The sequence below is a fragment of the Cherax quadricarinatus genome, chromosome 30, assembly GCF_038502225.1.
Source record: "Cherax quadricarinatus isolate ZL_2023a chromosome 30, ASM3850222v1, whole genome shotgun sequence".
Lineage (NCBI taxonomy): Eukaryota > Metazoa > Arthropoda > Malacostraca > Decapoda > Parastacidae > Cherax > Cherax quadricarinatus.
In genome coordinates, this window is record NC_091321.1 from 1,906,889 (window position 1) to 1,930,800 (window position 23,912).

At 41.1% G+C, this 23,912-nt stretch overlaps 1 protein-coding gene across 3 annotated transcripts in view; it reads left to right on the plus strand.

The window, feature by feature from the left end:
- Positions 1–23,912, plus strand: part of LOC128692593 (chromatin assembly factor 1 subunit A) — a 94,550-nt gene that overhangs the window by 57,683 nt on the left and 12,955 nt on the right. For all 3 annotated transcript variants that reach the window (XM_070089833.1, XM_070089834.1, XM_070089835.1), the window contains exons 10-12: positions 14,253–14,441; positions 15,760–15,882; positions 20,155–20,254. In XM_070089833.1, coding sequence (XP_069945934.1) covers positions 14,253–14,441; positions 15,760–15,882; positions 20,155–20,254 — 412 coding nt within the window. The remainder of the gene's footprint in view (positions 1–14,252; positions 14,442–15,759; positions 15,883–20,154; positions 20,255–23,912) is intronic.

Here is a 23,912-nt window from a genome sequence, read left to right on the forward strand (position 1 = left end):
CTCTCTCTCTGTGTCTCTCTCTCTGTCTGTCTCTGTCTCTCTCTCTCTCTCTCTCTCTCTCTCTCTGTCTCTCTCTCTCTCTCTCTCTGTCTCTCTCTCTCTCTCTGTCTCTCTCTCTCTCTCTCTCTCTCTCTCTCTCTCTCTCTCTCTCTCTCTCTCTCTCTCTCTCTCTGTCTCTCTCTCTCTCTGCCTCTCTCTCTCTTGTCTCTGTCTCTCTCTGTCTCTCTGTCTCTCTCTCTCTCTCTGTCTCTGTCTCTCTCTCTCTCTCTCTCTCTCTCTCTGTCTCTGTCTCTGTCTCTGTCTCTCTCTGTCTCTGTCTCTCTCTCTCTCTCTCTCTCTCTCTCTCTCTCTCTCTCTCTCTCTCTCTCTCTCTCTCTCTCTCTCTCTCTCTCTCTCTCTCTCTCTGCTTATCAGTCTCTCTAGTTCTGCTTATCAGTCTTTCTGTCTGCCTGTGTATGTTTTTCTTTCCATCTGCTTGTCTCTCTCAGGGAGTGGCTAGTAAACCTGTTGGTTTGTGGTGTATGGGCTGCTCCCTGATTGCTGAGCAAGTGACACTACTATTATTTGCATCATGTTTATTTATGTCATTTCTACAAACACTGTATAGCACTTGGCCTGGAATTTTTGGGTTATTCTTGGTAGTTTACATTATGTATACTAATTGTATTTATGAGTATATGTGAGAGACAGAGATATAGACAAAGATACAAATAGACAGTGATATAGACAGATATATAAACAGATACAGATAGAGACAACCAAAGCCAGCCAGCCGAATACATAAGAACATAAGAAAGTAGGCACACTGCAGCAGGCCTACTGGCCCATGCAAAACAGGTTCATGTCAACCCCAGCTTAGACCAATGACCCACCTAGTCAGGTCACATCCACTGAAAGGAGCATGACATCTGACCTAGTAGCACAAGCTAGTCAGGTCCAACTCACACCCACTCATGCATTTATCTAACCTATTTTTATTTTCCTCTTAAAATGTGAGTGTCAATATGACATGATATCAGTGAATCACTGGTGTTTGCCACACTATTTGCTCTAGCTGGCACTCTGTTGAACTGGTGCTCCCACAAGGTACTAGGTGGTCCCTGATTTATTTCATAGTGCACACACTGAGTGCTCAGACCCATACTTTTATGTCTAGGCAACTCAGGCCTATCGTACCAAATTTGAAGGAATAAAAAATAAAACGTTGATTTACGTTTGGAGCCCACCACGCACATGAATGTATATCTACGTGTGGGCAGTTTACCATTTCGGGGTTTCGGCCGTACTAGTACGGCTTACGCACCAGGGTTTTTGACGTACTAGTATGCATAAATTCTAGCGCCCTCAAATCTAGCAAGAGAAAGCTGGTAGGTCTACATATGAAAGAATGGGTCTATGTGGTCAGTGTGTGCAGTATCAAAAAAAATCCTGCAGCACAGTGTGTAATGAGAAAAAAAAAAATGACCGTGTTTTTGGATTAAAACAGCGACTTTGCATTGTAATTTCGTATGGTATTTACTGTTCTGTTCTAGTTTTCCTGGTCTCATTGTATAGAATGGAAGACATATTACAGAAATTGAGATGATATTGACTGGTTTTACAATGAAAAATACCTTGAAATTGAGCTCAAAGTAGCAGAAATGTTCGATTTTTACCGAAGTTCAAAAGTAAACAAATCATGCTAAGCGTCCAATACACGTCAACTGGTGAGTCTGATATTCTTTCACAAGTGCGCCGATATTATTTATAACATTTCTACACTAATGCAGTAGTCTGCATAACAGTAAATCATCATTTTTTTTTTTTTGTGAGAATAAAAAATCAAAGTGGAAAGCAAAAGAAATGTAAGAGGAGCCTGGGGACGTGACTAATGAACAGAGGAAATGTTATTTTAGTGCCAGGAATGTCTTTCTTGTTTATTCTGGACCCTATTTGGAAATTGGCATCTTTTGAAATTTGTGTGAAATTGGCAAAATTGCTAAATTCTGACCACTTTATTGGATAGTTGAAATCAGTAAATGGGTGGTTTCTTGTGCTCATTCGATAGAAAAAACGGAGTTCTAGTGAAATAGTTATTATTTTTGTTGATTAGTACACTGGAATTGGCCGAAACTAGGGCTCAAAGTGGGCAAAATCGCCGATGCGTAAACATCGTCGAGACTGCTAACTTCGCGAGAGCATAATTCCGTAAGTTTTCCATCAGATTTCATACTTTTGGTGTCATTATGATCAGGAAAAGATTCTCTATCTTTTCATTTTTTTTTTTTTTTTCTTTTTTTTTTTTTTTTTGCGTGACCTCTGACATCAAGTCTCTGAGAGGGCCTGGCGACCCTCAAAGGGTTAAGGGTTAACAAAAAAAAATTTTTTTACCTTAACGATAGATTTACATGCACAAAAGAATGAACATTCAACATGACACTTACCTTTATTGAAGGCTGTTGTTGCTGGAAGGAAGACAGAGGAGGGGAGAGGGAAGAGAGGTTATAGTTTGGAAGGAGATTCCCCCTCCATAAGGACTAGGTACTAAGTCCATATCCGGGTCACTTCCTTTGTTTTTTAATGCCACTAGGACCAGCTTGAGAGTCACTGGACCCCCTGTTGCACAAAAAATCTGTCCAGATAGGTCTGTTTCCGGCATCTCGTAAGATTTGACTAAAATGGGACATGGCATTGTCATTGTAAAAGTCGCCAGCATGGATTGCAACGGCTTTGGATGATGTTCCCCTACAAATGAATGCACCCTAGTCTGCATTGCACAAATCTCCTTAATCTTTGAAGAAGGCACCTTCTATCTCTCTTCCTTCTCCTCTGAAGCAATTTCCTAAGCTGTGGTCTGTTGCTGTTGCAGATGAAGCTCTTGCAGCTCATCAATGGTTAGCTCTTGATTGTGGTCCTCCACCAACTCTTCCACATCCTGGCCACTCACATCCAACCCCCCATGGAATTCCCCAGTGCCACAGTTGATTGCACAACAGGTGTAGGGTCGACAGGGTCAGCCTCAAACCGTTCAAAATCCTTCTTTTGGACACAATCTGACCACAATTTTCCCCAAGCAGAGTTCGTCGTCTTGGCAGTCACTCCCTGCCAAGCCTCATCTATAAGGCTTATGCAATGGAAGATATTGAAGTGATTCCTCCAGAACTCTCTTAGGGTCAATTCAGAGTCCAAGGTTATGTCAAAGCACCTTTGAAACATTTGCTTTGGTGTAGTGTTTTTTGAAGTTTGCAATGATCTCCTGGTCCATGGGCTAGAAGAGAGGAGTGGTGTTAGGAGGCAAGAACTTCTGTTACAAAACTGAATTCCTTAGACAATTGGTGTTCCAAGTCTGGAGGATTAGCAGGAGCATTGTCCATTAACAGGAGGCACTGGAGTGGCAATTTATTATCCAGGAAGTATTTCTTCACACAGGCCAAACACTCCATTGAACCATTGTAGGAAAATTTCCCTCGTGGCCCATGCCTTACTGTTAGCCTTCCACATCACACACAATTTACTCTTGACAACACTGTTTTTCTTGAACACTGGGATTTTCAGAGTGATACACCAGTAAAGGCTTCACTTCGAAATCCCCACTAGCATTACCACACAACCAGAGAGTTAGCCTGTCTTTCATAGGCTTGTGCTTGAGAGTGCCTTTTCCTCCTGCATGATGTAGGTCCTCTTTGGCATTTTCTTCCACTACAGGCCTGTTTCATCACAATTGAACACTTGTTGGGGCTGGAATTTTTCAGCCTCTACGTAACCTTTGAATTCCCACACAAATTTTTCAGCTGCATGTTTGTCTGAACTGGCACCCTCACCATGCCTTACAACACTGTGTATGCCACTTTGGTTCTTGATTTTTTTCAAACCAGCCTTTGCTGGCCTTAAATTCACTAACATCAGCACTCGTTACAGGCAGTTTCTTTACGAGATTGTCATGCAACTGCCTTGCATTTTCACAAATAATGGACTGCACAAAACCATCTCCTGCTAACTCACTCTCTCTGATCAACAACAATTTCTCCACTTCTTCAATTGTTTGGGATCTGTGTTTCATTATTGCATTCACCCCTTTTGCAACATCAGCTTCCATGATTTCTTTTCTCTTTGCCACAATGGAGCTGATAGTTGATGGTGCCTTCCTATACATCCTATTGAGTTCAGCAATGCCACTCATATTTTTTAATGATTTCTTTTTTCATTTTTATGGTGTTCCTCACTTTCTTTACCAAAGGACTGGCACTAGGAGCTTTCTTCGGGGCCATGGTGGCTTATTTACCAGTCTCTCACAATAAACAAATGCCAAAAATAATGGATTATTATGAAATGTTTTGTATGACCTCGCAGGATATGATCACTCACCGAGAAACAACGTGACACTGCCTGAGAATGTGTGTGGGAGGCAGCTTTGTTTGCACACTGGACAGGTTCCATACCATCAACAAAAACGGATGATATCGACTAAAATAGAACCAATATTTTGATAAAAAATAGTCGGCGATAATGGAGATCAACAAAAAGGGAGGGTCCACTGTGTAGTTATAATTTAATGGTTATTAGGATAATAATCTAGTGTACATGGTTTATATCATTTTTGGTTGTGAAGGTTATATAATCAAATGTACATGGGTTATATCATTCATCAACTATTTAATTTTAAACTATTTCAAGTTATAAGGGAGGTCTTGGTGCAGAACTTGGGCATCACTTCCCTTCTGTCCAGTCACTTCAATGCAAGCTTCAAGAGCAGCCAAGTCATCATCAGCCACACCTGTGATCACTCCTTTGCAAATCCTATATAATTATTTATCGTCCCAGGACAGATCCTCTGCCACCTTGTCATTCAGAGCAGGGAAATCAGCTAAATTGACTGGCTGGAAAGCAACAAATGGCAGCTCAGAGGATCCTTGATTTCCTTGCCAGTGGTACCTCTCTAATGCTCAGGACCATTTGGCTTACCATCATAGTGGTAGAAAACAGCCTGGAATGGACCGGATGACCAAGCAATATTTCAAGATGATGAATAGTTCCATTGTCAGCTCCGAAATTTACATTGGTTCCGTCACAACCAACATGCACAACAGGTTGCCGAGTTAGTTTCTTTTGACTTTTGTAGTCCTTGGTGATAATGCCATGGTCCATTAAGGTGGCAGTAGCAATTGCAGCTCCAGCATAATCACATGTGGCTGTCAGTGTGAGGAGTCTTGTTCTGTTCTGCTGTGAACTGCTGGCAGTCAGACCAAGACATAGTCCTTGGATATACCTTTGAAGAGTTTCAAGAGTTTATCTACTCTGAGCCCGGCCATGGGCCAGACTCGTCTGGTGCTTCCCTGGTCAACCAGGCTGTTGCTGCTGGAGGCCTGCTGCCCCACATATCCATCACAGCCTGGTTCATCTGGCACCTGGTGAAGATACTTATCCAGTTTCCTCTTGAAGGCTTCTACACTGGTTCCAGCTGTTTCTGATATCTTCTGGTAAGATGTTGAATAGTCTGGGACCCTGGATGTTGATACAGTGTTCCCTTATTGTCCCCACCGCACCCCTGCTCCTCACTGGGTTTATTTTACACTTCCTCCCATATCTCTCACTCCAGTATGTTATGGCAGTGTGCAGATTTGGGACCAAGCCCTCGAGTACCTTCCAGGTATATATTATCGTGTACCTCTCTCTCCTCCACTCCAATGAATACATGTTCAAGACTTGCAGGCGTTCCCAGTAGTTTAGGTGCTTTACAGGCTCAATGTGAGCCGTAAACAATCTCTGTATTTGTTCCAGCTCAGATATTTCTCCTGCCTTGAACAGGGCCATCAGCACTGAGCAATATTCTAAGTGAGGGAGCAATAGCGATTTGAAGAGTGTCACCATCGGCATTATTTCCCTTGTTTTGAAAGTTCTCAATACCCACCCCGTCATCTTCCTGGCTGTCGTGATCTTTGTTTAGTCAGCATCAGTATCAACAGAAAGGCTATCTGGAATCATTTGAATTATCGTCTATTAAAAAAACACTAGTTAGCCTTATACTAGTGCAGTATGCAGTAATATGAGAGTTCGGGATACTGAATAAACATAAAACAATTTATCATTTTTACTATCATATAAAAACAATCTTTGGTCTAGAGGCATTCTATAAAAATAAACAATCTTTAATGTAATAACATCCGATAAAAACCTATTGTCTTTGGTACATATATATGCATGTTACAATAATAAATTATAATTAACTTTTTTTTTTTTTCTTTTTCTTTCTTTAACAAGTCAGTCGTCTCCCACCGTGGCAGGGTGACCCAAAAAGAAAGAAAATCCCCAAAAAGAAAATACTTCCATCATCATTCAACTCTTTCACCTCACTCACACATAATCACTGTTTTTACAGAGGTGCTCAAAACACAACAGCTTAGAAGCATACACATATAAAGAAACACAACATATCCCTTTAAACTGCCAATATCCCAAACCCCTCCTTTACAGTGCAGGCATTGTACTTCCCATTTCCAGGACTCAAGTCCGGCTATATGAAAATAACCGGTTTCCCTGAATCCCTTCACTAAATATTACCCTGCTCACACTTCAACAGATCCTCAGGTCCCAAATACCATTCGTCTCCATTCACTCCTATTGAACACGCTCACACATGCCTGCTGGAAGTCCAAGCCCCTCGCCTACAAAACCTCCATTACCCCTTCCTTCCAACCTTTTCGAGGACGACCCCTACCCCGCCTTCCTTCCCCTACAAATTTAAATGCTCTCCATGTCATTCTACTTTGATCTCTTCTCTCTAAATGACCAAACCACCTCAACAACCCCTCTTCAACCCTCTGACTAATACTTTTATTAACTCCATACCTTCTCCTAATTTCCACACTCCGAATTTTCTGCATAATATTTACAGCACACATTGCCCTTAGACAGGACATCCCCAACCGCCTCCTCGCTGCTGCATTCACAACCCAAGCTTCAAACCTATACAAGAGTGTTGGTACTACTATACTTTCATACATTCCCTTCTTTGCCTCCATAGATAATGTTTTTTATTTCCACATATACCTCAGCGCACCAGTCACCTTTTTTCCCTCAATTCTATGATTAACCTCATCCTTCATAAATATATCCGCCGACAGGTCAACTCCCAAGTATCTGAAAACATTCACTTCTTCCATGCTCCTCCCCAATTTGATATCCAATTTTTCTTTATCTAAATCATTTGATACCCTCATCATCTTACTCTTTTCTATGTTCACTTTCAACTTTCTACCTTTACACACACTCCCAAACTCATCCACTAAACTTTGCAATTTTTCTTTAGAATCTCCCATGAGCACAGTATCATCAGCAAAAAGCAACTATGTCAATTGCCATTTTGTATTTGATTCCCCATAATTTAATCCCACCCCTCTCCCAAACACCCTAATATTTACTTCTTTTACAACCCCATCTATAAATATATTAAACAACCATGGTGACATTACACATCCCTGTCTAAGACCTACTTTTACCCTAACCTGAGTCTCACTATACTCTTAAAAACTCTTTACAGCATTTAGTAACATACACCTATTCCATATACTTGCAACATCTGCCACATTGCTCCCCTATCCACTCTATCATATGCCTTTTCTAAATCCATAAATGCAATAAAAACTTTCCTACCTTTGTCTACATACTGTTCACATATATGCTTCAATGTAAATACTTGATCTGCACATCCCCTACCTACTCTAAAGCCTCCTTGCTCATCCGCAATCCTACATTCTGTCTTACCTCTAATTCTTTCAATTATAACCCTACCGTACACTTTTCCTGGAGAGTTTCAATGGAGAGGAATAAATGGGATTAGGTCAGGGGTTTCAAATAGAGTTAGAGCTAAAGAAGGAGTAGCAATAATGTTGAAGAATAAGCTATGGCAGGAAAAGAGGGACTATAAATGTATTAATTCAAGGATTATGTGGAGTAAAATAAAGATTGGATGTGAAAAGTGGGTTATAGTAAGTGTGTATGCACCTGGAGAAGAAAGAAGTGTTGAGGAGAGAGAGAGATTTTGGGAAATGTTGAGTGAATGCGTGGGGAGTTTTGAATCAAGTGTGAGAGTAATTGTGGTTGGGGATTTCAATGCTTAAGTGGGTAAAAATGTTATGGAGGGAGTAGTAGGTAAATTTGGGGTGCCAGGGGTAAATGTAAATGGGGAGCCTTTAATTGAGCTATGTGTAGAAAGAGATTTGGTAATAAGTAATACATATTTTATGAAAAAGAGGATAAATAAATATACAAGGTATGATGTAGCACGTAATGAAAGTAGTTTGTTAGATTATGTATTGGTGGATAAAAGGTTGATGGGTAGGCTCCAGGATGTACATGTTTATAGAGGGGCAACTGATATATCGGATCATTATTTAGTTGTAGCTACAGTTAGAGTAAGAGGTAGATGGGAAAAGAGGAAGGTGGCAACAACAAGTAAGAGGGAGGTGAAAGTGTATAAACTAAGGGAGGAGGAAGTTCGGGGGAGATGTAAGCGACTCTTGGCAGAAAGGTGGGCTTGTGCAAAGATGAGTAGTGGGGGAGTTGAAGAGGGTTGGAATAGTTTTAAAAATGCAGTATTAGAATGTGGGGCAGAAGTTTGTGGTTATAGGAGGGTGGGGGCAGGTGGAAAGAGGAGTGATTGGTGGAATGATGAAGTAAAGGGTGTGATAAAAGAGAAAAAGTTAGCTTATGAGAGGTTTTTACAACGCAGAAGTGTTATAAGAAAAGCAGAGTATATGGACAGTAAAAGAAAGGTGAAGAGTGGTGAGAGAGTGCAAAAGGAGAGCAGATGATAGAGTGGGAGAGGCACTGTCAAGAAATTTTAATGAAAATAAGAAAAAATTTTGGAGTGAGTTAAACAAGTTAAGAAAGCCTAGGCAAAGTATGGATTTGTCAGTTAAAAACAGAGTAGGGGAGTTAGTAGATGGGGAGAGGGAGGTATTAGGTAGATGGCGAGAATATTTTGAGGAACTTTTAAATGTTGAGGAAGAATAGGAGGTGGTAATTTCATGCACTGGTCAGGGAGGTATACCATCTTTTAGGAGTGAAGAAGAGCAGAATGTAAGTGTGGGGGAGGTACGTGAGGCATTACGTAGAATGAAAGGGGGTAAAGCAGCTGGAACTGATGGGATCATGACAGAAATGTTAAAAGCAGGGGGGGATATAGTGTTGGAGTGGTTGGTACTTTTGTTTAATAAATGTATGAAAGAGGGGAAGATACCTAGGGATTGGCGGAGAGCATGTATAGTGCCTTTATATAAAGGGAAAGGGGACAAAAGAGATTGTAAAAATTATAGAGGAATAAGTTTATTGAGTATACCAGGAAAAGTGTATGGTAGGGTTATAATTGAAAGAATTAGAGGTAAGACAGAATGTAGGATTGCTGATGAGCAAGGAGGTTTCAGAGTGAGTATTTAGATAAAGGTAGGGAAGTTTTTATTGCATTTATGGATTTAGAAAAGGCATATGATAGAGTGGATAGGGGAGCAATGTGGCAGATGTTGCAAGTATATGGAATAGGTGGTAAGTTACTAAATGCTGTAAAGAGTTTTTATGAGGATAGTGAGGCTCAGGTTAGGGTGTGTAGAAGAGAGGGAGACTACTTCCCGGTAAAAGTAGGTCTTAGACAGGGATGTGTAATGTAACCATGGTTGTTTAATATATTTATAGATGGGGTTGTAAAAGAAGTAAATGCTAGGGTGTTCGGGAGAGGGGTGGGATTAAATTATGGGGAATCAAATTCAAAATGGGAATTAACACAGTTACTTTTTGCTGATGATACTGTGCTTATGGGAGATTCTAAAGAAAAATTGCAAAGGTTAGTGGATGAGTTTGGGAATGTGTGTAAAGGTAGAAAGTTGAAAGTGAACATAGAAAAGAGTAAGGTGATGAGGGTATCAAATGATTTAGATAAAGAAAAATTGGATATCAAATTGGGGAGGAGTATGGAAGAAGTGAATGTTTTCAGATACTTGGGAGTTAACGTGTCGGCGGATGGATTTATGAAGGATGAGGTTAATCATAGAATTGATGAGGGAAAAAAGGTGAGTGGTGCGTTGAGGTGTATGTGGAGTCAAAAAATGTTATCTATGGAGGCAAAGAAGGGAATGTATGAAAGTATAGTAGTACCAACACTTATATGGGTGTGAAGCTTGGGTGGTAAATGCAGCAGCGAGGAGACGGTTGGAGGCAGTGGAGATGTCCTGTCTAAGGGCAATGTGTGGTGTAAATATTATGCAGAAAATTTGGAGTGTGGAAATTAGGAAAAGGTGTGGAGTTAATAAAAGTATTAGTCAGAGGGCAGAAGAGGGGTTGTTGAGGTGGTTTGGTCATTTAGAGAGAATGGATCAAAGTAGAATGACATGGAAAGCATATAAATCTATAGGGGAAGGAAGGCGAGGTAGGGGTCATCCTCGAAAGGGTTGGAGAGATGGGGTAAAGGAGGTTTTGTGGGCAAGGGGCTTGGACTTCCAGCAAGCGTGCGTGAGCGTGTTAGATAGGAGTGAATGGAGACGAATGGTACTTGGGACCTGACGATCTGTTGGAGTGTGAGCAGGGTAATATTTAGTGAAGGGATTCAGGAAAACCGTTTATTTTCATATAGTCGGACTTGAGTCCTGGAAATGGGAAGTACAATGCCTGCACTTTAAAGGAGGGGTTTGGGATATTGGCAGTTTGGAGGGATATGTTGTGTATCTTTATACGTACATATATGCTTCTAAACTGTTGTATTCTGAGCACCTCTGCAAAAACAGTGATTATGTGTGAGTGTGGTGAAAGTGTTGAATGATGATGAAAGCATTTTCTTTTTGGGGATTTTCTTTCATTTTTGGGTCACCCTGCCTTGGTGGGAGACGGCCAACTTGTTGAAAAAAAAATATATATATATAAATCCTAAAATAATAAATTATAATCAAGTCATGACCCTACCACATACAGGGTACAATGCTCTTGACACTACTGTGTCACACTCAGTCGTACAAAACTGGTTCCACGGAGTTATACTCCACTCCCTTTTCAGTATTATAACACTTTCTCTACCGTGTCACACGACACCCTTGCCTGTGCTATGATGCTCCTCCTCTCCGTGTCACACGCCACCCTTGTCTCTGTGTCACATGACACTCCTTCTCTACCGTGTCCACATGACACCCTTGTCTCTGCGTCACACACCCCATCTCTACTGTGTCCACGTGACACCCTTGTCTCTGCGTCACACACACCATCTCTACTGTGTCCACACAACACCCTTGTCTCTGTTATAACACTCTTTCTCGGCTGTGTCACCCGCATAGCGTCTTTCTCTTCAGAGGACAGCCAAACACTACACTCCCTTAGATCAGCAGGAGGCCAACAAAGTTCACCAAGGCTCGCAGGTCGAAGTCCGGCAAACTGGCCAGTAAAACTACAACCAGAGGCCCACAGGTAACCAAGTCCTGAGGCCTACAATAACTGAAGCCAGCAGACTAAGTGAAGCCCTCAGGTAACCGAAGTCTGCAGGGATCTGAGTGACTAGAAAAACTGCAGTCAGGAGGCTCGCAGTTGACTGAAGTCAGCAGTGAGTCAGTAGACATCACTTTCAAATGTACTCTGTCCGGTAGTTCGGAGAATACTCTCTATAAGGCCAGTAGATGTATATCGTAAGATGGTCTGGTTAATACTCTCTACAGCCAGTAGATGTATACCATAAGATGGTCTGGTTAATACTGCTTCTAAGGCCAGTAGATATACGTACACTGTAAGATGGTCAGGTGAATACTGCTTCTAAGGCCGGCTCAGCAGTCCCCACATTGGGTTTGATGACGTACCCGTGGTACTGCAGGCCGGCAGGTTAACAATCTAACCACTAGTTTGGCAGGAGGCTGCCGCATCATCAGAATCAGAAACTTCTCCAGCTGCTGGGTCACTCTCCTCCATCTGCTTCCTGGCTCTGGCTGCATCCTGCTCCTCTTTTACCGACACTCTATCCTACATCCTCGTTACTGTCATGTCAGCACAGTCAATTTTCATCTTCCTATCGCCTCTCTGGTCAAAGAGGAACTGTGCCTCACATTTAGGAACTTTCACATTACAATTACAAGGTCAGGTGGTATCCGTCACACTCCTTTATTTTGCACCCTACATCTTGACAGGAAGCAGCAGGACAGAAACAACTACATATATCAAACACTTGTTCGTTTCTTCCTGAAATGTATCTTTTTTTTTTTTTTGGAGACATTTTTGTTCTTAAGTTCTGTTCCTCTACAACTTTCTCATTCTTTCCTAAATAGTTTTCTGGCTGAGAATAAGGATAGTCTTTCTGTCTCCAATTGATTTCTCCCATAGTTCAGAGCAATCTTTAGCTGCTATCTTGATAATCACTGAAACATCAGTAAACTTTCCTTCATCACATTTATATCACAGCAGTTCCTTAACAAATTGCCTTTGGACGGAAGTTTGTTCATTGGAAGAACGTTGGCATGGCCAAATAATGCATGTTCTGTGGCTTTCCTCGTTGACATTGTAGCCATCTCAGTAGTAATGTATATAAGTAATCAGTATCTGAAGAGAGAGTTAGTTAATGTTTATACGTACATAGATACAGTACATAAAACACTATGCTGCACTACTCGGTATTGCAGACATATTCCAAAATTTCAGTCACAAATGCTGTAGGCTAAACCTCAACCAATAAACTTCATATTTGGCACTGAATCTAAGAGGTATATAAGGAACAATGCCTGAAGAGTGCAGCTTTGGCCAAAATTTCAATGCTCCCTATAGTACTAGTACAGGTGGTGATGGTAGTAGTAGTAGTACAGGTGGTGGTAGTACTAGTACAGGTGGTGGTACTAATAGTACTAGTACAGGTAGTAGCAGCAGAGGTAAATCATTGTTGCTAATGTTATGACTGGACTTATTGTTTTCATAGGAACTCTTCCTAATGCTTCAGAGATGATGAAGCTACCTTGATTCTATTTAATAGTGTTTGACATGGTGATTAAGGATGATTCAAGGCAGTTACATTTGTGGAAATTTTGTTCATGAATCACGAGGTGTCCGTCATTAAATTTCATTGGATGGTTGGTGGAATTCCAGTGTTGTACATATGTTAATGTGTTCATTGAGACATGTTTTGAGGCTTCTTTCTGTTTTGCTGATGTATACTCTGTCAAGGTTTTTCAACTTAATCCTAGTCAGGTCTTTTTTGGAGGTGCTGGTTGCAATGATGACTTTAGTGATAGCTTGTGCTAGTACACCTACCATCCGACTTACGACCTGCTCGACTTACGACCACTCGACTTATGACCTTTTTTTTTTTTCAAAATTTCTGGGAAATAAACAACTATTTGTGTTGTACAGTGTTTATCCTAAACCTTACAGTATAAAATACAGTACTAACAGCTTAAAAAGTAAAGTAAAACATGAAATACCAAAATAAAACAATAAAATAAAGTCATTACAAAAATGTGATGTTGATATTCAGTAGTAAAGTTCGACTTGCGTCCATTTTGACTTAGGACCGGTTTCTCGGAACTGAACTCGGTCGTAAGTTGGATGGTAGGTGTACTTTGGAGACCTTCAGTGTAACCTGGCTGTTGGGAAGGATTATAATTTTTTAAGGGAAGTGGTAATAGTGCATGGAGAATTGATCTGAAGGCTCTCTCCTTGCAGTCTTTGTTGAAAAAGGAAGAAAAATGTAGGTCAGTGAAGGTTTGGTGTATGGATGCACACACAAGAAACCCCTGGAGTGCAAATTCAGTATGCTCTTTAGAGTGTATTCTGTGTACATGTGCATGTGTGTGCATGCACAGATAGGTTTATATTTGCTCATTTTTGATCTTTTATTCCTTTGGCTAGAGTTTGTATTTGGTTAGTGTCAGAGATCTTCTAGTGGTCTCCAAGTGTGCTGTCAGCAAATGTTCCCTATTGTGCCTTATGTCAACTTATCATAAAAGTTGTTAGTTTTGTAGAAACCCAGGTATATATTTACATTATTTGTATCATTCAGACCTTAACTATACACAAATAACGCGCACATAGAAGAGGAACTTATGACGACGTTTCGGTCCGACTTGGACCATTTACAAAGTCACACTGGTCCAAGTCGGACCGAAACGTCGTCGTAAGCTCCTCTCTTCTATGTGCGGGTTATTTGTGTATCGTTCCAGTCACGGTATTGTGCCTTTTTTTTGTTATAGACCTTAACTATCTTGAATTACTACGGTATTAGAGCATTTTTCTGGTTAATTAAAATTATGTATGCTTTCTTTCAGCATATGATCAACTTTTGAGGATTTTAAGCCCTCATAAGGTAGTAAGTCTTTCTTCCCAGTTGCCCATTGGTACTTCTCATGGAGGATTGTTGCCACAGGACACCAAGGATAACAAACTAGATGATGACTTTGCTTCAGATGACAAAAATATTACAAGGCCAAAATATTTAAAAAAATTCCCTGAAGAAGGTAAGAAAATACTTTTTACCTGCTTTTCTTATCGAAAACCAAGATATATTGAAATTATATTTTGTTCACAGCAGTTTTCACAGTGATAATGCTTCCCTTGCTTTGCTCACCTTCGTCTTATTACCATTACCATGGATCCCAAGCAGTTTAAAAATTTTGTTTTTATAATACAATAGGTCCCCCACTTAAAACCCTAAGACACCAATGTTATATACGTATTTGGAGATGCATTCCCAGATAATGATATTTCTTATTTAATTTCATTTTTTAACAGTGAAATTAAAAAAAAATCCCCATTCTCTCTTAATGTATCTAATATTATTTTTTATATGGTATATAGTTATTACAAAACTAGATGACATTTAATATTGCAAATAGAAAGTGAGGACAGTGTTGATTACATGCCCATACCAAGAGCATGTCCAGGGAAGCCTAACAAAATAAGAAAAGAATCCACAAATGCTTCATATGTGTATTAGAAGTGTTAATAAGCATGTGAAGGAGCTAGGTTACAGCAGCTGTCAACCCATCCATAAACCAGTTTTGAGCCATGTACAGAGAAAGCATAGTCATAATTGCAAAAAAAATTCCAGACATAGACTAAAGAACAGTGTTGAAGCAACTTTCACAGATCTGAAACTGTGTTAAGAATGTTTACTGATACCTAGGTAATGATCCATTTGACCCACACTGCAGAGTTCAAGGCAGATGTTTGCTTAACTGTCTTTTATTAAATTATAGCTGCCTGTGCTGTACATTTTTGCCAGACAATCCCCAAGACAAAACTGATTAGCATTCCCTCATACTTGAACTTATTCATGTGTAGGAACATCTGAGTATATGAAATTCTGAATACTATGCAGTATTAAAATTTAAACAAACAATTCTTGTTCAGAAAATAAATCTGAATTTGAGAGTTCACAATTTAGAATTATTTGTCTTCTTCCAACTGTTTTGCTGCAATTGTAAAAATTGTAACACACATGAATTAAAATCATTGTCCTATCAGACTTTGTGCCTCGCAATTATTCTAGGCATTATACATATTTAGGAAAGTCATCCTCTTATTGGAAACCATTCCTCTGTTTTCCTTCATGTACTCTTTCTCACTTTCCTCATGAAAATGCTTTACAGCTTTTAATAACTTGCTTCCTCTTCCATACATTTGCAAAACTTAACATTGTTCTCCAATACACCTTGTCACATTGTTTTTAGTGAAGTGAGATAATTCATAAAGTTGTGTATATTGTGAGCTATGCTGTAGTAGATGATGGTCATCTCTTTTTTATTTTTTTTAATGCTTCTCATTTATTTTCAGCTGTTCCATCACTAATTGAGTTGCTTCATGGAAATCGCAATGGTAAACTCTTCCTGTCCCGCGAGTTTCCTGATTATTGGAGAAATGGTGACATCGACTGTAATGAAGAAAGCAGAAATAGTGGTAAGTTCATCATATATATTATACAGTGGACCCCCGCATAACGATTACCTCCGAATGCGACCAATTATGTAAGTGTATTTATGTAAGTGCGTTTGTACGTGTATGTTTGGGGGTCTGAAATGGACTAATCTACTTCACAATATTTCTTATGGGAACAAATTCGGTCAGTACTGGCACCTGAACATACTTCTGGAGTGAAAAAATATCGTTAACCGGGGGTCCACTGTATTCCGTTTTCCTTTGCTTTTTTCAGATTTCTGCATTTTTGGTACAGGGACTCATTCATAGTTTTTATGACTTTAAATGTTATAAAATGGCGTGAAGTACAAGCACCTATAATGGTTCATATGATTTATGATAGTTTGCTACAATGTTATAGTTCTTTCTTTCAACACACCGGCCGTATCCCACCGAGGCGGGGTGGCCCAAAAGAAAAAAACGAAAGTTTCTCCTTTTACATTTAGTAATATATACAGGAGAAGGGGTTACTAGCCCCTTGCTCCTGGCATTTTAGTCGCCTCTTACAGAGGAAGAATTCTGTTCCACTTCCCCATGGAGGTAAGAGGAAATAAACAAGAACAAGAACTAGAAAGAAAATAGAAGAAAACCCAGAGGGGTGCGTGTATATATGCTTGTACATGTATGTGAGGTGTAACCTAAGTGTAAGTAGAAGTAGCAAGACATACCTGAAATCTTGCATGTGTATGAGACAATAAAAAGACACCAGCAATCCTACCATCATGTAAAACAATTACAGGCTTTCATTTTACACTCACTTGGCAGGACAGTAGTACCTCCCTGGGCGGTTGCTGTCTACCAACCTACTACCTAGGAATGTTATAGTTATGTTTACCAAATGGATTGTAGTGAGGAAAGTATATTTGAGTTTAGAAGAAAGCTGAAAAGCTGGATAGATATGGGAAGTGACTTAAGATTAAATATGGGATGTATATGTGTGTGTGTGTGTGTATATATATATTTTTTTTAACACACTCACCATCTCCCACCAAGGTAGGGTGACCCAAAAAAAAGAAGAAACACTTCCACCATTGAATGCTAGTAGTGCATTGATACTACAATTCAAAACTGTAAATATCCCTACCCCTTCTTCAGGGTGCAGGCACTGTACTTCTCACCTCCAGGACTCAGTCCAGCTAATTGGCTTCCCTAAATCCCTTCATAAATGTTACCTTACTCACACTCCAACAGCATGTCAAGTCATAAAAACCACTTGCCTCCACTCCTATCTAACATGCTCACACACACACACTTGCTGGAAGTCTAAGCCCCTGTCACACAAAACTTCCATTACCCCCTCCCTCCAACCTCTACCCTGCCTTCCACTACAGATTTGATGAATGGTTTTGAAAACCGACAAGTTGAAGAATTGAGACACTTATACAACATATGGGAATCTTTATTGAAGAAACGTTTCGCCACACAGTGGCTTCATCAGTCCAATACAAAGTAGAAGTGGGTAAGGAGAGTAGAAGTTTGAGGTAATCAGTCCCTCAACCTGGAATCGATGTGTTCAGTCCATCACTCTTGTAGGAAGTGCAGCATAGGGCCAGAGAGGTGGCTTATATACTGCGGTGAGATGAGTTGAAGCAGGAAGAGGCGGGATCACAGTGGGACCTGCCACTAGTGTAAGTAGGTCGTCGTCCAAAGGTTTGGCAAGCGTTGAAGTCTTTGTACCAAGATCCCATGATGTTTGCAGTGTCTGTCAGACACTGATTACCTCAAACTTCTACTCTCCTTACCCACTTCTACTTTGTATTGGACTGATGAAGCCACTGTGTGGCGAAACGTTTCTTCAATAAAGATTCCCATATGTTGCATAAGTGTCTCAATTCTTCACTACAGATTTATACACCCTCCAAGTCATTCTATTTCATTCCATCATCTAAATGTCCAAACCACCTCAACAGTCCTCTGGATAATACTTTTAGAAACCCCACATCTTCTAATCTCCAAATCCATAAATGTAACAAAATCTTTACCCTTATCTAAAGCTTCTTTGTTTATCTTCAAGCCTGCTCTCTGTTTTACCCTTAATTCTTTCAGTAATAACTCCATCATACACTTTACCAGGTATATTCAACAGGCTTAGTCCCCAATAATTCTTACACTTTCTCTTGTCCCCCTTTGTCTTTATAAAAAGGAACTATGCATGCTCTTTGCCAATCCCTAGGTACCTTACCCCTTTTCAGACATTTATTAAAAAAAGAACCAACCACTCCAAAACCATATCCACACCTTTTAACATTTGTCTTGATACCATCAATCACATCACAACTGCTTTGTCCCCTTTCATTTTACCCACTGCCTCACATACCTCCTCCACACTCAAATCTGGCTCTTCCTCACTCTTAAAAGATGTTATACCTCCCTGGCCAATTCACAAAATCACAACCTCCTCCTCTTCATCAACTTAAATATTTAATGGTCCCTCAAAATATTCCCTTCAACTCCCTAACTAATAATGCTCACACATGCCTGCTCAATATCCAAGCCCCTTGCACACAAAACCTCCTTTACCCCCTCCCTCCCATCCTTTTCTAGGATGGCCCCCTACCCTACCTTCCTTCCACTACCGATTTATACACCCTCCAAGTCAAGACCTGGTCATGGACCAGGCCGTGGGGGCGTTGAACATCCTTCAGGTAAGTAATCCTATTTTGCTTTATCCTCTCTAAATGTTGAAACCACCTCAACAACCCCTCCTTAACTCTCTGGATAATACTTTTAGTAACTCCACACCTCTTAATCTCCAAACTACAAATTCTCTGCATAATATTTACACTGCACATTGCCTTCATACTCAACATCTCCACTGCCTCCAATGTCCTCCTTGCTGCAACATTCACAACTCAAGCTTCACACTCATATAAGAGTGTTGGGACCACTTTACTCTCATACATTCCCCTCTTTGTCTCCACAGATGCCTTAATGCCCCACTCACCTTTTTCCCCCTTCATTAATTCTATGAATCATCTAGTCTTTCACTGTCTCCCACCAAGGTAGTGTGACCCAAAAAAGAAACATTCACTATTATTCACACTATTGTCCTCGTCCCAGAGGCGTGTAGATATGTCAGTTCATATGACCCTCCAAACAGCAAATATCCCCACCTCTTTCTTAGAGTGCATGGATAAGGTGATGTGTGTGTGTCTACATTTAGACATGCTTGTACAGATATCAGACATTTTTTCTTTACACCATATTCCTCAAATACACATGACACTGAGATGCCATACTCAATTTTCTTTATTAGTTCTGAGAACCACAAGTTTCTTCTTGACATCACCTCTTACTTTAGAAGTCAAAGATAATTGTACTTTACTTAAAATGTTAGTCACACAAAAAACTAAATCCGGGGATAATTGGAGGCTGAATGATTAGTGTATATATGAGTGAGCATAAGCTAAACTGACACAGGTGGCCTACAGTTCAGGGAATAATGAAAACAGACAGGTCCTGGACATGGTTGCTTTGTTCTGGACTGGACAAATGTCTGTGTATCAGAATTGGCCCTGTACTTCAGAAGACAACTAGACACTGTTACTACAGACAAAATCCAGAATTATTGACTTATGTTCATTTTATCCAATACTTCAAGGCTAGTCTCTCTATTTTCATCCAAAATTGTTGATTTTTTTATTTCCCTTGTTTTCTAACAGTCTGATTTACCAGATGCTCAAACAGCCCCTTTCTATTAGTTTGTTATTTTGAGGGTTTACTGTAGTTATAGTACACCAGTTTTGAAAAACTGAATCAGATAAATGAGGTTTTCTCAAGTTATAATCAGAATCCTTGAAGGAAGAAAGAATTCTCACCCACTTAGGCGAGACCTGGTCACAGACTGGGCCCCGGGGGCGTTGACCCCCGAAACCCTCTCCAGGTATACTTAAGATACCTCTTCGAGAATACCTGATAATCATGCTTGTTTATTTTTCAGTGTTTTGAAATAATGAAATATGGTGTTGTAGATTTATTGCTAATGCATTCTCTCCTTCAAACTGTGTATATAGTTACTTCATTGGGCTATTCCTGTTTTTCTTTTTTCTGATCAAACTATTTTTTTCAAGCAAATTGTTCCTATGGGTATTACAAAGTTTTTTTTTATTTATAAACCATCTCAAATTTTAATACATACATTACTTTATATGTATTTTTTATTACTGTGTCTTAATTTCTTCTTCGCCAATATAATTGGCATCATAGGATGTACACAACAATTTTAACTTTCATTAATAATAACAATTTTTTCAGGTCTTTTTATTGCAAGGAGAAAGGTAGAGGCCAAAATCAAAGAGCTTGGTCGTTGGAGGAGTTGTCCAGATGAAGGCCCATTCCACAAGGTTATGATGTGGTAAGTCAAATTGACACCGATAGTCTGTCACACCTTAACAATAAGAAGCTTGCAAAAGATAAGAACACGTGATCTGTATTTGTGGTTAAAATTTAAAGAAATGCTAAAGTACGTAAATGTTCCTTTCGTAGTGAATGGTTTCACATTGCCTGAGCAGATTTAGATGATGATTATTTTATACACAGGCATTATACAGTGGACCACCGCATACCGTTGGCATCACATAATGTTAAATCCGCATACCGATACATTTTATCGCTAAGATTTTGCCTCGCATACCGCTAAAAAACCCGCTCGACACTATTCGTCCGAGACGCGTCTAATGTGCAGCCTGAGCCAGCCTCACATGTTCCGCCGGTGGCATTGTTTACAAGCCAGCCTCCGCGGTAACATCCAAGCATACAATCGTAACATTTCGTATTATTACAGCGTTTTTGGTGATTTTATCTGCAAAATAAGTGACCATGGGCCCCAGGAAAGCTTCTAGTGCCAACCCTGTGGTAAAAAGGGTGAGAAATATTATCGAAATACTGTGGTACCATGGTCAACTGCTGATGCTGCTGCTGCTGCTGTAGCACTGTCAGGTGCGGCTGCTGCTGCTGCTGTAGCACTGTCAGGTGCGGCTGCTGCTGTAGCACCGTCAGCTGCTGCTGCTGCTGTACCACCGTCAGCTGCTGCTGCTGCTGTACCACCGTCAGCTGCTGCTGCTGTACCACCGTCAGTTGCTGCTGCTGCTGTAGTACCGTCTGCTGCTGCTGCTGTAGTACCGTCTGCTGCTGCTGTAGCATCGTCTGCTTCTGCTGTAGCACTGTCAGCTGCTGCTGCTGCTGTAGCACCATCAGCTGCTGCTGCTGCTGTACCACCGTCAGCTGCTGCTGCTGCTGTAGTACCGTCTGCTGCTGCTGTAGCATCGTCTGCTGCTGCTGTAGCACTGTCAGCTGCTGCTGCTGCTGTAGCACCGTCAGCTGCTGCTGCTGCTGCTGTACCACCTTCAGCTGCTGCTGTAGTACCGTCTGCTGCTGCTGTAGCACCATCTGCTGCTGCTGTAGCACCGTCTGCTGCTGCTTTAGCACCGTCAGCTGCTGCTGTACCACCGTCAGATACTGCTGCTGCTGCTGCTGTAGCACCGTCAGCTGCTGCTGTACCACCGTCAGATACTGCTGCTGCTGCTGCTGTAGCACCGTCAGCTGCTGCTGCTGTAGCACTGTCTGCTGCTGCTTTAGCACCGTCAGCTGCTGCTGTACCACCGTCAGATACTGCTGCTGCTGCTGCTGTAGCACCGTCAGCTGCTGCTGTACCACCGTCAGCTGCTGCTGTACCACCGTCAGCTGATGCTGTAGTACCGTCTGCTGCTGCTGCTGCTGCTGTAGTACCGTCTGCTGCTGCTGTAGCATCGTCTGCTGCTGCTGTAGCACTGTCAGCTGCTGCTGCTGCTGCACTGTCAGCTGCTGCTGCTGCTGTAGCACCGTCAGCTGCTGCTGCTGTAGCACCGTCAGCTGCTGCTGCTGCTGCTGTAGCACCGTCAGCTGCTGCTGCTGTACCACCGTCAGCTGCTGCTGCTGCTGTAGTACCATCTGCTGCTGCTGTAGCATCGTCTGCTGCTGTTGTAGCACTGTCAGCTGCTGCTGTAGCACTGTCAGCTGCTGCTGCTGTAGCACTGTCAGCTGCTGCTGCTGTAGCACCATTGTTGGTGTGGCTTATTGAGAATACCAAGAAACAATTAACCCCAGAGGGTTAGCCACCCAGGATAACCCAAAAAAGTCAGTGTCATCGAAGACTGTCTAACTTATTTCCATTGGGGTCCTTAATCTTGTCTCCCAGGATGCAACCCACACCAGTCAACTAACACCCAGGTGAACAGGGAAAAACGCCTGGAACTAGTGCTCATATTGATGAATTTAAAGCCAGCAAAGGTTGGTTTGAGAGATTTAAGAATCGTAGTGGCATACACAGTGTGATAAGGCCTGTTCTGGAAGAAAATGCCCAACAGGACCTACAGTACTCAGGAGGAAAAGGCACTCCCAGGACACAGTGTCTCATCAGTCATTGCTGCATCTTCAATAAAGGTAAGTGTCATTTATTCTTCATTTAGTAGAGTAGTACATGCACAATATATATTGTGCATGTACTACTCTACTATTGTGCATGTATCCTTCTCTTTGTGTGTAGGAAAATGTATATTTCATGTGGTAAAAAAAAAAAATTCATACTTTTGGGTGTCTTGCACGGATTAATTTGATTTCCATTATTTCTTATGGGGAAAATTCATTTGCATAACGATAATTTCGCATAACAATGAATTCTCAGGAACGGATTAATATCGTTATGCGCTGGTCCACTGCAGTTTGTGTTTTTGGTGGTTGAGCAATGGATGTGTTTGGAGCAATTGTTATTCTTCATGAGCTGAAAAACTCTGACTTTCAGGGGACATTGGTGGATAGTGTTTGTGGGTGTGGTTGGTGCAGTGAGTGTATGATGATGGTAATATTTTGCTATAAAAGTGCCTAAGGCAGAAAAGAAACTACCTGACCTTGGTGCTGACGTATAGAGCCTAGTTGTCTTCTCAGTGTTTCGTTGACATTAGGTAGGGCATTGAGGAAGCAGGATGGTGGGGGGGAGCATGCTTTAAAGGCAGCTGACATTCGGATTAATAATTTTGGAGTGAACACTGTGGTTCATGATCAGCAGGTTATGATTGTTACACCAAAATCTGGTGTCCCAGTGAATAGTGCTCCTCCTTCCCATGTAACCAGTATTCATTAAGTTCAGTCCCACTGGAGAAGGTGACTAAAAATCATGCTTTGGTGCTTACACATCCACCTGCTTGAGTGAAGCAGAAGGCTGAGACCTGCATGGCTTCCTGATTTCCCACAGATGCTGGTTTTGTGGTCTGTGAGCCAGTCATGATGTTGCCTAAGGTTACTGTGGTAGGTTTTTTGCATTCTTGTTCAGATGATGTAGTTGTTTCTGGCATTCTTGCTAAGAATCCAGAAATAAAGGAACTATCTGACAGAGGCTGTGGCCTTAGTGTTTCTTTTTTCAAAGGTTAAAGGATATGCAGTGGACCCTTCCTTTTTCGTTGATCTCCGTTATCTCCGATTTCATCGTCAGAATATTGCCTCCGTTTTCGTCGATGGTACGGAACCCGTCCAGTACCTAGCGAGCACACGAAGCCACCTCCCCGACACATTCTCAGACAGTGATGTGTTGTTTCTAGGTGAGTGAACATATCCTGCGAGGTCATACGAAGCATTTCGTAATAATTCATTGGTTTTGGGTCCAAAGAAAGCTCCTAGTGCCAGTCCTTTGGTAAAGAAAGTGAGGAACACCGAAGAATTGAAGAACGAAATCATACAAAAATTACAGTGGCATACGTGTTGCCGACCTTCCAAGATGTACGGGAAGGTGCCATCAACCATCAGTTCCATTATGGCAAAGAAAAAAGAAATTATGGAAGCTGATGTTGCAAAAGGGGGTAAATGTGATAACGAAACAGAGATCACAAGTAATTGAACAAGTGGAGAAATTGATGGTGTTTATCAGTGAGAATCAATTAGCAAGAGATAGTGTATTATGCAGTCGATAATTTGCAAGAAGGCAAGGCAGTTGCCTGACGATCTCGTAAAGAAAATGCCTGGAATGAGTGCTGATGTTAATG